The sequence below is a fragment of the Acinonyx jubatus genome, chromosome A1, assembly GCF_027475565.1.
Source record: "Acinonyx jubatus isolate Ajub_Pintada_27869175 chromosome A1, VMU_Ajub_asm_v1.0, whole genome shotgun sequence".
NCBI lineage: Eukaryota > Metazoa > Chordata > Mammalia > Carnivora > Felidae > Acinonyx > Acinonyx jubatus.
The window spans coordinates 105593537-105610155 of record NC_069380.1 but is presented as its reverse complement, the minus strand read 5'-3'; the positions used below and the strand labels follow the sequence as shown (position 1 = coordinate 105610155).

At 35.4% G+C, this 16619-nt stretch overlaps 1 protein-coding gene across 3 annotated transcripts in view; it reads right to left on the bottom strand.

Annotated features, from left to right (window-relative positions):
* ADAMTS19 (ADAM metallopeptidase with thrombospondin type 1 motif 19) overlaps positions 1 to 16619 on the bottom strand; it is a 239770-nt gene that overhangs the window by 174097 nt on the left and 49054 nt on the right. For all 3 annotated transcript variants that reach the window (XR_008297514.1, XM_027076773.2, XM_027076771.2), the window contains exons 4-6: positions 10090 to 10262; positions 8363 to 8446; positions 7532 to 7689 (exon numbers count right to left, since the gene is read on the bottom strand). Coding sequence is in view for 2 of the 3 variants with exons in the window: in XM_027076773.2 (XP_026932574.1) it covers positions 7532 to 7689; positions 8363 to 8446; positions 10090 to 10262 (415 nt within the window). In the remaining variant the exon portion in view is untranslated. The remainder of the gene's footprint in view (positions 1 to 7531; positions 7690 to 8362; positions 8447 to 10089; positions 10263 to 16619) is intronic.

Sequence of the window (16619 nt, the reverse complement as noted above, 5' to 3'; positions counted from 1 at the left end):
AGGGCCAAGAATCACAGAGGGTAAAGTATATTCAGATGTAGAGGGAAAGGGATTTTATGTGCTTTTGCTAAATGTACAGTACATCATATCATAATGCAAGAGGGTGCAACAGAACTATTTGATTTACATAATGTGAAACAAGGGACTTCATCTGTAACTAAACAAGACGATAAAACTATGACAAATGCACTGCTTATTTTCAAGGGCACTTGGAGTCCTTCACACAGCCAATTTCTACTCAGCAAACACATGAATAAAACAAATTATTTTTTTTAAAAATGCAAGCTCTTTTCTCCAAAAGCCCTGGAAGGACTTCTCAGTACAATTAAAAAATAAATTGTGAGCAAGATTTAAAAACCTCAGATCAGATTATAATTCTTAATCTTCAATTCTTCCACTGTCAACTTCTTTTCAAGAAGGCCCAAATAATGTATTCTTACTTCATAATATTCAAAATTTCAGGGGAGGTGATGGGGGAAATTGATTTGTTTGCTGCCTAGATCAATGGTCACGTGGATTCAAATTCTCTCATCTTTGGCTCATGTTGGCTCAGTGCGCTTGAAGCCTGCATCACAGAGTTTCATAATATGAGTTTATGGAAATGATACTGTTAGACTCTGGCAAGTGGGAAGGCCAATAAATTCTGCTGAAGTTCTGATTTATATTGAAAAAAAAATGAAATGTAGCCTTTAATTTCCAAGAATGAAGATGCATTTGAGAATAAGTCTCATTGTCGAGTTTTGTAGTGTCCTGGGATATACCTATAAATGATTCACTCAAAAATTATTCTATGAGTTGTATTAAATTAATATATTTCTGCCATTTGTATACTTTATTAAATTTCCTATCTTACTTGCCAATGATGTTAGTTTAAAACTAACTTTCAAAAGTACTGTACATAAACCAAAAACATCTTCATAAATACGAAAGGCAAAGTTATCAGTAATTAAGTTGTATTGTAAATTTAAGAGCATTTTCAAGAGAAACTTATGTCTTCTGCATGATTTCAAAGAGAAATGTGAAAATTACGTGGAGAAATCATAGAGTTGACAGCCGGGAGGACATGCTTTGTGTTTTTGTAACTGTGAGCCTACAACCACTGAGTCAGCTTTAAATTATTTATTTCAGTATCATAGAACAATTTAACAAATATATTACTGCAGATAGGTTTGAATTTATAAAAACATTGTTTAGTTGAAACCAAAATTAATAGCTATCTAAAATTCCTTCCTACTACTCTGTTCACATAACATAACACTGCTTAATAATCTAAGGGGAGAATATTGTGGAAGTTGGTCAGTCAACTTGTCCCATGTGTATGGAATCCACCATGGAATGCACAGAGATTTGAATTTTTATTTTATCTTTCACAACTTCCACATGAAGCTAAAGATCTGATCACCTTCATGTTTACACTAAGGGATACTTAGTGTAAAAGGGATACTTCTACCTCAATTACTCAAACCTTTCATTTAGACTTTACTAATCAAATGGTGCTAGGTCACTTAGAAATAACATTCCCTCTAGTGCACTGATTTTCATTGTTATGGCACTGATAAGAAGTGATATGGAGAAACAGGAATCCTCCAAATAAATCTTAGCCCCACGGGGAGGTAAAGGTAGCATTACTTGTCAGTATCTATTAATATTTTATGTGTCTATATACTTTGATAGTTTTTTTTTTCCTATTTTCAATCACCAATTTTGCTATTTCTGTTTTATTTCTTTTTTTATTCCTGTTGTGATTTAAAAAAAATCTACTCGGTCCTATTCTAAGTCCTACCTAGTACAAAAAAGCGAAGACAACATTTCTACTAAAGGGATGAAAGGTGTACAAATATTTTTTTGCCCCATAAAACATGAAGTGGCTCAGCAAAACCATAGCAAATTTCACCCCACAAAAAAAGGCTTTTCTTTGGGTCTGGAGCAGAAATTCTGTTTAGACAGTGGTTTTTACAGAATTTTCAGCTAATGAAATCTGTCATCCTTCTCACGGTTGTTAGGTGTTTGAAATACTACTTCTGAGACTAAAGAGGATGATACTCATAATATGATTACTAATTCATATTTTTCCCATTAAAATGTAATATATTTCTTACAGAAATTTGAAAAATACAAGAATAAAGTTAAAACATTAGCTTACAATCCCACTATCTAGGAGTAGTACTTACAGTTAACATTTTAAAGTATATTTCTCCATTTTTATTTCCATGTATTTGCATAACTAAATTCACTGTATACAACTAATATGTATAAATATACGTGTAGTACTGGGATCATACTCCCTATGCAAGTTTTGTCTCACCCCACCAATAGTGTGACAATTTCATTCCTCATTTCCAATTTCATTTTTCTCTTCAAAACCCTGAAAAAGGAATTTGTTGTGTGCTATATTTTATTCTCATATTATAATTTCTTAAAAGCCACATTCTTAACTAACCATTGTTCATCATTGCCTCCCTTGTCACTAACTTTCCCTAGCAATGTAAGAGAAGACAAAATGAAAGCACTCCAGCGTATCTTCAGCACTAACAGAGGGTTCTTAAATGTGTCTAAGATAATGTGGAATGAAATTACTATTTTTTTAATGTTTATTTATTTTTGAAAGTAAGAGACAGAGCATGAGCGGGGAAGAGGCGGAGAGGGAGACACAGAATCCGAAGCAGGCTCCAGGCTGTGAGCTGTCAGCACAGAGCCCAATGTGGGATTCGAACTCATAAACTGCGAGATCATGACCTGACCCAAAGTCAGACGTTTAACCAACTGAGCCACCCAGGCGCCCCTAACATGGGATGAAATTATAATTCTAATTTTTTTTTGAGTGTAGTTGACACCCAATGTTACGAAATTATAATTTCATAAATAAGGAAGATGACTTTCCTAAATAAGGAAGATGTCAGCCCTAAATAAGGGCTAACAAAACTATAAATGCAAAAACAATGACAATATAATAGTACCACAAATGGTATTTCTGATAGTAGGTCTGCCACATGAATACAAGCTTACACAGGATCTTACACAACTATTTGTTTGGAATAAAATTATTGAACCTTCACTGTAGGCCTGATGTTATACAAGATGTCTTATATTCTCTACCCTTTACTACTATCCTCATTAATGATGAAACTCAAAGAGGTCATTTAGGCAATTGAAGATCACCAGCTAGTACTGGACAAATACAGGTCATTTCTATTTGATCATCTCTCTTACTGAGTTTTGAAGTTTGAAGTTTTGTATGTTATATACTATATATGCATATACACACACATATTTCAAATACAAATAGTTTGGTAGACAGATGTATTGCCACTATTTTCTCCAGTCTGGGGATTGCCTTTCCATTTTCATATCAATGTATTTTGCACATGAGATGATTTAAATTTTGAAGAAGTCCAAACGATTATTTTCAAGAACTTTTGATTAGTGCTTTTCTTATATTCTATCCAAGAAATCATTACCCTCCCTATAGTCATGTAGATCTTCTGTTTTTTGACTAAGAGTTTCACAGCTGTAGCTATATCACATAGCTTTCTATCCTCCATTATGAATTAACATCACACAAGGTGTAAAGCAGGGTTGAAATTCATTTTTTTCACATGGATATCCAGATGTTGTAGAGCCATTTCATTAATAGACTATCTTCCCATCACTCAGTAATACTGGTGGGTTTTTGAGAGTCAGTCGAGATTCTTTATTCTGTTTCATTCATCTATCCTGCGAAGTTTCTGCCAAAATCCCATTGTTTTGATTACCAAATCTTTATAATAAGTTTTGAAATCAGATAATTTAAGTCCACCCCATTTGTCCTTCTTTCACAAAATTGTTTTGATTCTTCTATGTCCTTTATTTTTCCAAATACATGTTGGAATCAGCTTGCCAATTTCTACAAAAAAAGCTGGCACCGACTTTCATTGAGATTATAGTGACTCTCACTCAATGTGGGTAAGATGAAAATCTCAGTAATAGTCTTCCAACAAATAAAAACCTTTATTTAGATATTTAATTTCTCTCAGCTCTCTCAGTGCTTTGTAGATATCATTTTAGAGGTTTTACACATATTTTTTAAAATTTTTCTTATATTTTTTATGGTTTTGGAAGTTACTATAACATTATTCCAATTGTACATTTTCATTATACATAAATAAAATTGTTTTTTAAGTTTATTTATTTATTTTGAGAGAGAGAATGAGAGTGTGTGTGTGTGTGAGAGAGAGTGGGGGAGAGGCAGAGAGAGGGAGAGAGAATCCCAAGCAGGCTCCCAGCTGTCAGCGCAGAGCCCAATGTGGGGCTCAATCTGCTGAATCATGAGATCATGACCTGAGCCGAAATCAAGAGTCAGATGCTCAACAGACTGAGCTACTTCAGTGCCCCTAAATAAAATTTTTATAAATTGACTTTATATTCTATGTGCTTAAAAAATCCAATTATAACTTCTGGCAATTTTTCTGCTATATTTCTTACAATTTTATTCGAACTGAGGTATATTATCTGTGAAGAGAAATATTTTTTTATTTTTTTCTTTCCAATATTTAGAACTTTTGTTTTTTGGGGCACCTGGGTAACTCAGTTGGTTAAGCATTCAACTTTGGCTCAGATCAAGATCTTGCATTTCATAGGTTCGAGCCCTGCATCGAGCTGACAGCACAGAGCCTGGATTCTGTGTCTCCCCTTCTCTCTGTTCCTCTCTCTCTCTCTCTCTCTCTCTCTCTCTCACACACACACACACACACACACACACACACACACACACACACAAAATCTCTCTCTCTCTTTCAAAAATAAACATTAAAAAAAAAAGAACTGTTTTTTTCTTTTTCCCACCTTACTAAACTGGCTATGATCTTGAGTACAAAACTGAATAGAAGTGGTAAGCACTGATATCTTTGCCTTGCTTCCAGTTCTAATGGAAAATATTTGGTTTTCAACATTAAGTGTGTTGTTAAGTGTAGATTTTTGTGTATATGTGCGTAGATACCCTTTGATAGATTAAGAAAGCACTTTTAAGAATTCATTAAGAATTTTTGTTGATAGGGTTCCCCCTAGCCCCATACATTAGAGATACCATTTTTATTGTTTTTTATATTCATTTTTTTCCGACAGGAAGTCAATCATCAATGTTAACATTGTTTCCCCTGTGAAATGCATCTCTTTGGACAATTCAAAACTCATTTTTTGTATCTTTGACTTTTACTCATTTTCCTATGATATATGTAGATATCTAAAGAGTTTTATTTCCTGGGGCGCCTGGGTGGCTCAGTTGGTTAAGCAATCGACTTCGGCTCAGGTCATGATCTTGCAGTTTGTGAGTTCGAGCCCCACGTCGGGTTCTATGCTGATGGCTCAGAGCCTGGAGCCTATTTCAGATTCTGTGTTTCCCCCTCTCTCTACCCCTCCCCTGCTCACACTCTGTGTCTGTCTCTCAATAATACATAAATGTTTAAAAAAATTTTTTTAATAATAATAATAAAGGGTTTTTTTTCCCATCAATGTGGGAAACAATTTTGCCATTGTAGGTCCAAATAATTTTTCTTACCTATTCTCATTCTTCTTCTGAGATTCCAATTACAACTACATTAATCAGTAAATCCAACATCTGAACTATCTCAGGGTCAGTTTCTATTGACTATTTTTCCTTCACCATGGGTCACATTTTCATGTTTCTTTGCTTGACTGGTTTTTATTATGTTTCAGACAATGTAGATATGTTACAGAGATTCAGGATTCTTTTATCTTCCTCTGAAGAGAACTGATTCTTGTTTTAGGAGCCAGTTCAATTACTGGCTCGTCACTCTGAATGTGGGAGGTTTGAGTTTATTCCTTGGTAGGGAGGATCTATCTAATGCTCAAGATAATTCCCAAGCTTTTGTAAACCTCCACAGTCTATCTCCCATAAATACCTTACAGGTGCTTGGTTTCAGGCTTTGTTAGGGCAGCTCAGGAGTAGACATTTCTCTGGATCAAAGTCCCTACTAGGAAGGCTCAGCTTTTGTGTTTTTTCAGCTAAATACCAGGAGTAATGACAAGGTACTAATAAGGTCGCTCCACTCTCAAGGTCTGAATCTACTCAATTCCTAGTGTCCTTTAATAATCTCAACTCCATAGCTGTAGCACTCTGATGCTTTTGGAAAGTTTCTATCTATGGATATTCAGACCAGTCTTGCAAAGTTCTCCAAGATGATCTGCACAAAAGCTTCTTGGCATCATTCTCTGCATAGGATCCTCATCTACAGTACCTTCAGCAGGACCACTGGGCTCTACCTAGATTCCAGCTTGCTATACCAGTCAAAAAAATGTTCCCAGGCAATAATCTGGATTGACTGTGGGGCTCCCTTAATAAATTTTCCTTCTTTCAAAGTTGCAGTCTTGCACTGCTCATCCTCCAGTGACTTAAAAGCATTTGTCTCATAAATATTCTTCAGTTTTATGGCTATTTACTCTAAAAGTCCAATCGCAGGTACACCTACACAGTTGGAAGTGGAAGTCCAGTTGTGTTCTTACAATAGATTTTTTTCACCTTCGTGAATTATGCAGAACTAGAAGAGTTTTTGTATAATTCAGCAATAAGATGCTATCATGAATTCAACAGACCTGTTACAGAAAATCATATTCAGATGTTAGTGTGTATTCTGTGATGGGAAATGTCAACATTGCTGATGCTAAAATTAAATTGCTAGTGAATAATGAATTACTATTCATTTTTAATAGCTTTAAACAAAAAATTTACGAATAATTACTAACACAGAGTGCCCATAAAGAGTATATTGTTGCTCACTGTTTCATCTTTTTATATTTGCCTTTAATGCTGCATGACAAAATGTTTGTTAGGAGTACATTCACAGTGGAGCCAAGAATTAATCAGCTAGAGATTTAATTGAAACTTTTTTCTCAGGTGGTACCAGAAAGTTTATCAATTACTGAGTTTAATATATTGGGTGCTTTATCTCCATGGTGATGACTGAAAAACATACAATATAGGCTTTTTGTGAAGTGCCACCAAAATTCACCATAGTGTTCACTTCCCACCATCAATGGCTATGTCTTCATTTCAAAAATTGAGGGTAAAGTATTTTTTTAATTTTATTTATTTTCTTAAATTTTTTAATGTTTATTCATTTTTGAGAGAGAAAGAGAGTGTGAGTGGGAGAGTGGCAGAGAGACAGGGAGACACAGAATCCAAAGCAGGCTCCAGGCTCTGAGCTGTCAGCACAGAGCCTGACGCGGGGCTTGAACTCATGAACCGTGAGGTCATGACCTGAACTGAAGTTGGACGCTTAACCGACGGAGCCATCCAGGCGCCCTGAGGGTAAAATATTTTTTAAATTAACTAGCCACAAGTTTTGTCAATATGCCATCCAAAACGTGCCTATTCAGAAATCAGTTACTATGAATTGAGGGAGATGACTAAAATCATTATGCCAAAGTTTTTTGGAACACAAAATCTGGAATAAAAGCATTCTCTGAAGGAATTAATCCGATTAACAGCACAGCCATCGAATTAGGAATGTCACTTAATTGGCTTTGGAAAATTTACCTTGTTATAAGTATAGCTGCATCCACTGAAGTCATGTCCTCTCCCCAGCTTGTAGACATCTCTAAATGTATATCATTCTTTTTGCCAAATTCTTCATGCTGCCACTTGCAAAAACTCTCTAGCATTTTCTCTCCATGGTGCCCAATATATAGGTCTGCCTACAAGAGAAGAGATTTCACTTCAAGGCAAATTATTTTCAGATATACAAAAAACTAAAAACTGACGAGACTTCCTGAATTACTAAAGCAGACCGCTGACCATAACAACAGTAATTAGAACCTGGAAGACATTCAGAAATAATTTAGCCTCAGCTGAAAATCGTGCAACTACAATAACTACAAAATCTGTTCAATGTTACTCTGAAAAAGGAGAGAGGTGTTGTAAGAATGTGGAACTTTCTGGCTTAAATAACTTAATTTTACTTCTACAATTTAAGAACAAAGTTTTCTCAAAGTTCTAGTTACGTAGCATACAAAAATGATGCCACAGAGTATTCTCTGAAATGAATTACAGATAAGAAAACGTTTCAAAAGCACATGTTTAAATAAGAAAATAAAACTCTCATTAAAAATCACTTTTAAAAATTACATCTTGGAAAGTTAAGGTTTGTTGTCAGGATCCTTGGAAACTAAGAACATTCCATTTTTAGAATAAAACTGAGGTATTAACCAAAACTAAAGGCCAGTTTTATGTATAGTTTAAGTGACTTAGTGGATATTTCTGGATTTTTAAGTCAATAAAAAGCACACTCCTAACATTCACTTTACTTAAAAGCATCCGAACACAACTTCTCACCCAATTAATTGAACAAAAAACTCAAGACTTTCTTACTGGAGTTTCATGGAGCAGAATAAGCTTTATCACACGAAGATTGACCTGCACACCAAGACTCTTGTGTTGGAAAAGGTTAAAAACCTAAAAACAAATAAAAATAAAAATCCTAAAATAAAACTTGAAATCATATTTATTTTTCTTAAAGTCCAGATATGAGAGAAGTCTCAATTTAGTTGAGAAATCTTATATTTAAAACCACTTAAGTAATTTTAAAATTAGCTTAATAAGCAAGAGTAACATAGCTAATTCATTTTAAATACAAAGAAATTTAGACCTAGCCTTTTGAGAAACTCACTGCAGTCTTGATTGTCTACGCCATTTCAATGGGATATAGAGGGAAGGTTGGGCTTTTTACAATACTGAAGACAAGCATTTTAGTAACTAAACCTTAGAATGTTTCTTAAGACCACAAAATGCCAGTGTCCTCCTTTTTTCTGAGAAACAGTCCTGAAAACTGAGCCTGCTTTATGCCACCTCCCGATTCATTCCTTGGAGTAGTTTTCTCTCTCTCTAAGCTAGCTGCCAAATAGGAAAAGGGTTTTCAAAGCTCTTCTCTTCAATGTTACCCAGGAAGACAAGCTTGCAGGCCACTGTTGATTAATGGTTTCAGATCCTCATTATAACTGTTTTTCCCAAACTATGGTGTGTGCAGCAGGGCTGGAAAGCAAGGTGAATTTTTATGTGGTACTTCATTTTTTGTAGAATTTAATATTTATTTAACTTGTAATAGAAAACAGAAAGCTGACACGTCAAACCCATACTTTTGGAGATAGAACTACTTAGAAGAAACTAAAGCTGGTAGGCTGTATTAGCCTACCCTGTAACAGACTGCTGGTGGAATGTTCTGGAGGTAGCTGAACATGGTAAGAAATGACTGAAGTGTGGGCAAATGTGTTCCCTGCTCAAATAAGCCAAATAGTAAAAATGAGCAAAAACAGTAAAAATACAATTTTACAAAACATAATATATTTATCCCTGAATCAGTGGTTCTTACCCTGCCTTATATGGTAACTGGAATCATAAATGGGCATTTGCCTTTGGCATCTATTGATGTTCATTCTCCCCTAAGAACGGCTCTTCACTCCGACCTTTTAATTCTGCCTTGCAGAAAGTTTAACCAAAGGGTATATAATTAAGTCAAAGGATTCATTTGGTGGTAAACATCTGTATGATACTAGGTACAAACTAGATTTCTGCAATTCAAAAACTGTTAACTGAAGTTAGCTACGTGTGATCCACCTGCCTAAAAAATTTAGCTATTTGCTATTAGGTCTTACTCATAAACTAGTATTATATCTGACATCAAATTTTACATACCTATCAGTGGATTACCAACCTCCATTTTTGTTCCACCACATTAATGTCTAATACTTTGGGTGGGGCCATGCGTACAAAAAAATACATAACATTTCTAATTTCAGCAAATGGCCTTTTATAAAAGAGAATGAAAAGAAGGTCATGAAAGAATAGACAAGAGAATAACAAAGAAAGAGTTTGCCACATTGAAATCAACAATAAGGATGGTTTCTTTTACTAGAAGATGTGAATTATTACTTTTGATATTTCTTTTAAGATATCTGGTATACCCAAAGCATTTTTTTACTGATGTCAATAAAAGAAAGGAATAGTAATGAATTAATTTTTAAAGAATGTCATTATACTCACACATTTCTTCCTTAGAGTTTTCTTGAAAAAATTCCAAGCGCACTTTAAAGTTTGCCTACCATATTTAAGATGGTTAGAATGAATCTCCTGGCTGCATCTGCTCCATGATAGGAAACCATTGCTGGGTCTGCAACCACTACAGTCTCTATGTTGTATTCTTGAGGTAATTTGTATGAATATCGTTTCCCTCTTCCACTTTCTGTTATTTTTTTAGATCTAGGTCTTCCTTTGTCTGCAATAGAGAAATGGATTTTCCAATGTGACTCCATATTGGCAAAGTGAATACAAAATTTCCATTTCTTCAATAATTTTTTCAAAATGTTTACTTAAGGGGCACCTGGGTGGCTCAGTTGGTTAAGTGTTTGACTCTTGATTTCGGCTCAGGTCATGATCTCACAGTTCGTGAGATCAAGCTCTACATAGGTTTCTTTGCTGACAGCGTGAGGCCTGCTTGGGATTCTCTGTCTCCCTCTCTCTCTGCCCCTTCCCCATTCACTCTCTCTATCTCTCTCTCAAAAATAAATAAACATTTAAAAAAATGTTTATTTAAAGCCAAGATATGTTGATAATATAATGGTAAGCAAGACCAAATAAGTTCCCTGAATACATGGAAGCTAAAAGGGCATCTGGTTTTGGAGTGTGGCTTTGGAATCAAATAGACTAGATAGACTTGTATCACTTATTGGCTCTGCTACTTGGGAAACTAACATCAGTCAGTTAGCCTTGATTTCCTCATCTGAACAATAGCAACATCTACTTTCTAGTGTTGATGTCCTATAATAAGGTTGCATTAGTAAAATTCTTAGCACAGAGTCCGTATAAATAAAATAATCCAATAAAAAAAATCACAATTTTCTTTTTGAAACCAGTGACAAAACAAAGGTCTACTTGAAGAGAGTGCCTGAAGTGACTACCTCACACATCCTCATTTCAGGCAGTGGCCCTTAATTACTAAAACATTATGCATGGGTTACAAAAGACTCAGTTCTGCCTTCCATCAGGATCACATAGGGAAATAAAGATTTCTTCAAACAAGGCCAAATAAAGGTAGTAACCACAAATAAATGTATTTATACATTTAACTACATAAAAATGTAAAATGTTTATTAAAACATGCCACTATCAGAATGAAAAGCATGCCACCAAGTGGGAGAAGATATTTACAATACTTTTCCATAATGAACAAATTAAAAGCTACTCTAAATTAGTAACAGATAACCCAAATGAAAAATTGGCAAAAGACTTGACCAGCCATTTTTCACACAAAGAAAGACATCCAAATGGCTAATTAGCATGTGAGAAGGTGCTCAGTCTCATTACTCTTCAGGGAAATGCAAATTTAGATCACAATTAATTAAATTAACTAAACTCTCTAGAATGGCTAAAATAAAGAGATGATTATATTAAGTGTTGTCAAGAGTGTGGAGACAACTGAAAGTCCCCTGCACATACATACTGGGAGTTTAAATTAGGATAAACACTGAAAAATGAGCAAGCGGTAGCCACTAAAGTTTAACATTTGCATACCCAGTGATCAGTGATCTGAAAGATACACTTATCAGAAATGCATATAAATCACATGTAAAAATTATTCACAGTAGTACTGTTCTTAATTTGAATAACCTCAATAGTGTAATGGATAAAGAAATTTTGGCCTACCCATACAATGGAATGTTCTAGAACAAAGAAAATGAACCAACTACTACAATGTGCAAGAACATGGATGAACCTCACAAAGAGGATGTTGAGCAAAGAAGCCAATGACAAAAGAGTAGGTGTTGTATTCTTCCATTTACAGAAACATAACAACTGGGAAGACATGATGTTAGAAGGAGAGTAAGTATCTTGAGGTAAGAGATATTAGTGCCTAGGAATGGGCCTAGGGGGACATCTGTTGTACTGACATTTTCTATATTCTGATCTGAGTGATAACTACATGGTTATGTTCATTTTGGGAAAATTTAGCAGTTGGGACACATCATTTGTGCAATTTCCTGTATGCATGGGGTACTTCAATAATGAAACTTACTATTTTAACAGCTTTACTGAGATATAATATATATGACAAAACATGTAGCCAGTGATGTACAATTCAGTTAGTTGTAATCAATTTCTACAGTTGGGCAACCATCTCTACAATCCATTCTTAAATCAATGATTACCTGTTCTGCTCCTTGCCATATACCAAAATTCGGTTGATGTCATTAAAGTGCTACCACCTCCTTTCCCAAACTTATACTCGTGGGCCAACATCTTTCATATTTCTTTACTACAATTTTAATGGAATCCCCAGAAGTAAACATGTGTGTTTAGTAGAGTTTCATGGAGATAAATCTGTGTGTTCAATTAGTCATGTTTCCCTGGGTGTCTCTAATTTTTTTTTTTAATTTCTAAGTACATACTCTCATAATTCTAGTCCACTGTGGTGGCTTCTGATAAATTGCTTTCCTTGTCTTGTTTTAAGTACTTTGGCAGTGGCTTGTCAATTCAATTCAAGTCTATCCTATTCCACTTTGCAAACTATCTATTCCACCTTTCTTACCACCCTCTAACATCTTTCCATGGTGCCAGAATTAATTTATATCTTGAATTTTTGAACTATTGGTTCCCTTCTATTACTGCCTTCTAGGCCCAACTGAGTTATCTCTGAGATCTAACATGAACTGGATTCCATTACCATTACTGGGAACTTCACTGTTCTGAGTTATCATCATAATCTACAGTTTCATTTTTTTCTTTTTTTGCAGTGACCCAGACTAAAATCTACTTGATAAACAAAGTTTTACCCAAGTAGAGTCAGTTAACAAAGTTAATGAAAGTGTTATAAAAAGAAAAGCAAAAAGTCATTATTTAATGAAAAGAAGCATTATGTCATGAATCATGACAATGCAAAAAGACAAAAACAACACTAGCCATCTTCAACAGGATCACAAGAGTTAAAAGTACACTTTATAGATCCATATTTAGTACGAGTAGTTGAAACCAAAGATGATGACAGGCAGCATAAGAAATTGACTTTATCTGTAACTTGAGATGTCTGCCAATTAGCAATGAATTCTGCAGTTTTCTAATCATAATCTTAAAGGTACTTAGTTATATATTAGTATGTTGTTATATATACTTGTAATATTTAGTCGCAGACATTTCTACAAGTAGATGAACAGACTCACTTTGGCAGAGTCAACACCAAACAAACCATGGAGGGAAAAATACAGACGTAGCTCTCCTATGTGGATATGTCACTGATCTTATATGTAAAAATCAGGCAGTGGTAGGAATAGAAAGCATGAGAAGATAGGCAAATATTAGAAAGTAGTCATCATCACATGTAAAATTAATCTGACTTAGGGGAAAAAAGGGGAAGTGGTTAGAATTACTCTCTCTCTTTTTTTAATGTTTTTATTTTGAGAGAGAGACAGAGTGAGAGCAGGGGAGGGGCAGAGAGAAAGGGAGACATAGAATCCGAAGCAGGTTCCAGGCTGGCTCTAGACTGTGAGCCATTAGCACAGAGCCCGGCGTGGGACTTGAACTCATGACCAGGAGATCATGAACGGAGCCAAAGTCGGATGCTTAACCAACTGAGCCACCCAGGCACTCCAGAATTATTCTCTTGTTGCTGTTATTTGTTTTGGCTTGTGCGGAGCGGGGAAGGTGGGGGTGGGGGGTGTTCAATTTTTATCTTTGAGTGACCAGGTAGTAGATAGTGGAAGACAACAACAGGGGACTTTGGGAAGGAAGGTAATGAGTTCAGCTTTAGATTTATTAAGTCTGAAGTGACTGTGAGACACATGAATACAAGTTACTAAACACCTGAAAAGAGAGAGGTTAGAACGGAGATTGGAACAAAGTAAGAGAGAGAAAAAAGTTTGTTTCCTTTACTGTCCCAGTCCCCATCTGTCAGTATGCTACATCCTTATTTTCATGGTATATTAAATAGACTGCATGGAACATTCTAGAATGTTTCTTAAGAATCTCAGCTTCATGGTAGACTCCATCATACAAGTTAACCATTGTGTAAGAACCATGCATATTGAAGTAATCTTTTTATCAGGTTGCTTTCTTTGACGGCTTCAGGGTCTACATCAACTATGCTAAGCTCATTTTTCATCTTCCAAATCTTGAGACGGTTTTCTACCCATATGCATGTATAAGAACAACACAGTTGATACCACACACTTCCAGTTAGTGAAGAAATCTGAAAAATGTTTAGTCATCAATGCTCACCATGTGCTCTCTATAATACCCTATACACATGGTGACAATAATGTCCACAACAGTTATAGATGACATATGGAAATCATTTCAGTAGTTGTCTGGTTAAGTTAGAGATGTCTCTAAGAATAGAGATGATCTCTATGTCCTGCTCAAATAGATCATTCTTCTTTAGTTCTATAAATCTACTTGTAACAGTGAGTCCTACACATACTCATAGGTTTACAATAAAATGTAATGTAATATATATTAATAATGTCACTTGCCTGCTTAAAATCTTGAAAGACCACATATTGCTCCCAGGTAAAGTCCTTACCATCGAACACACAAGGAAGTACCTTCATCATCCAGGTCCATGACTACCTTTCAAAGGTTGTATCTCCTGTCCACACTGCAAACATTTGGCTTCAGCTCCCCCAGCTGATGCCTTCTCCTGCCTTTATACCCCTGCATACATTGCTCCTTTTGCCTGAAACTTGTTCTTCTCTAACCATATGTACTAAAAACTTCACACGAGTTTTTCATTTTCACACATGATCTCGTTTAATTCTGACAACAGACCGGAGGTTTGGGTGTCACTATCCCCATTTTGTATACTGTAAATGAAGTTGCGGGGAGAGAAAGTAAGTTTTCCAAAATCACACAGCTAGGAAGTGGTAGCATTAAGTTCGTGAACACAGGCAGCGACTCCAAAGTCCATTATCATAACCTGCACCCGCTATTCCCCTTTTTCCCCAGAGATGTAAGTCTGTCATCTTGCTGTCATCTTTGCTGCTGCTTGATCTTTGCGGCTCAGGCCCCTGATATCAGAACCTAGTTTCTTGTGTACTGAGTGTGGCAGAGTTTCCATCATGCCTCAGTATAATTACTCACTTACCAGTCTGTCTAAAATAATACATTGGTTGCCTCTTGAAAATAAGAGCTGTGACATTTAGCTCTTTATCCCTATGATGTGACTGGTCATGCTTATGTTGCAAATAAAGAAGCTATGGTGTAAAAGTGGAAAACACCAAGGATTTCCACAAAAAATTAAAAATAGAGATATCATATCTCATATGATCTCCTATGATCTCATATCTCATATCAGAGCAGTAATTCCGCTGCTAGTTATTTACTCAAAAAAATGAAAAATTGAAAAGATGTATCTACCCCTATGTTTACTGTAACATTACTTACAATATTTACAATAAGGAAGCAACATAAGTGTCCATCATAAAACGAATAAATAAAGAAGATGGGATATACATTCAATGGACTATCACTCAGCTATAAAAAAGAATGAAATCTTGCCATTCACAACATAGACGGACCTGGAGGGCATTATGCTAAGTTAAGTAAGTCAGACAGTGCAATACAAATACTATATGATTTCACATAAATGTGGAATCTTAAAATAATAACAAAAACAAAAACAAAAAACCCCAAAAAACCCACACCATGAACAGATTCATAAGTACAGAGAATAAGCTGGTGGTTGCCAGAGGAAGGGGGGTGGGGTGATGGGTGTAACAGGAGAAGGGGATTAAGAGGTACACACTTCTTGTTTATAAAATACATGAGTCACAGGGATGAAAATTACAGCAAAGGGAGTACAGTCAATAATACTGTACTGGCTTTGCAGCGTGAGAGATGGTAACTCCACTTATTGTGGTGAGCACTGAATAATGTACAGGTTGTCAAATCACTATGTGGTACACTTGGAACTAGTATAACACTATAAGTCAACCACACTAAAATTAAAAAAAAAAAGTTTAAGGGAATGGAAAAAGAGTACCTAGCAGGAGTGAAAGTGAAGCTATGCCTTGAACTCAGGGGGGCCTCTGGCTCTCAATCTCATGTGCCTTCTCTATATTATGTTTTCATAGAAGAACACAACAAAGTCATCCTAAAGTATGAAGTTTCCTGTTCAGAAAAGATATTCATGAAGTCAATACACAGCAACATACTATACCTAAGGCATTAAAAGGAGGAAGGGGAAACAGCGCAAAGATCAATGTGAATACACGGAAACTTTCTGATTCCATTGCACAAAGGCAAAGTCGAATTATACAAAGTGGAATCATGTGTTTAATATGTTAATACATCATCCTGAAGTCATAAGGGAAGAGCTACAATTAGACATATTGGTATAAGTAAATGAAGGCTTTATTGCACACACTGCTAATTTTAAAACCATTTTCTCAATTCTGGACCTTTAAAAAGTCTGAAAGTAGGCAAACTCAGTAGATTATCCAACCGATAGTTTGACACTCCGTGCCTGTAAGTGCTTGACCTAAATAGGTCAAATGATACAGAACAGTCATGCCTTAAAAAAAAAAAAAAAAAAATAGAAACCTTATGAGCAATGTTTGTCAAACATGAACTGTGTATTTGTGCC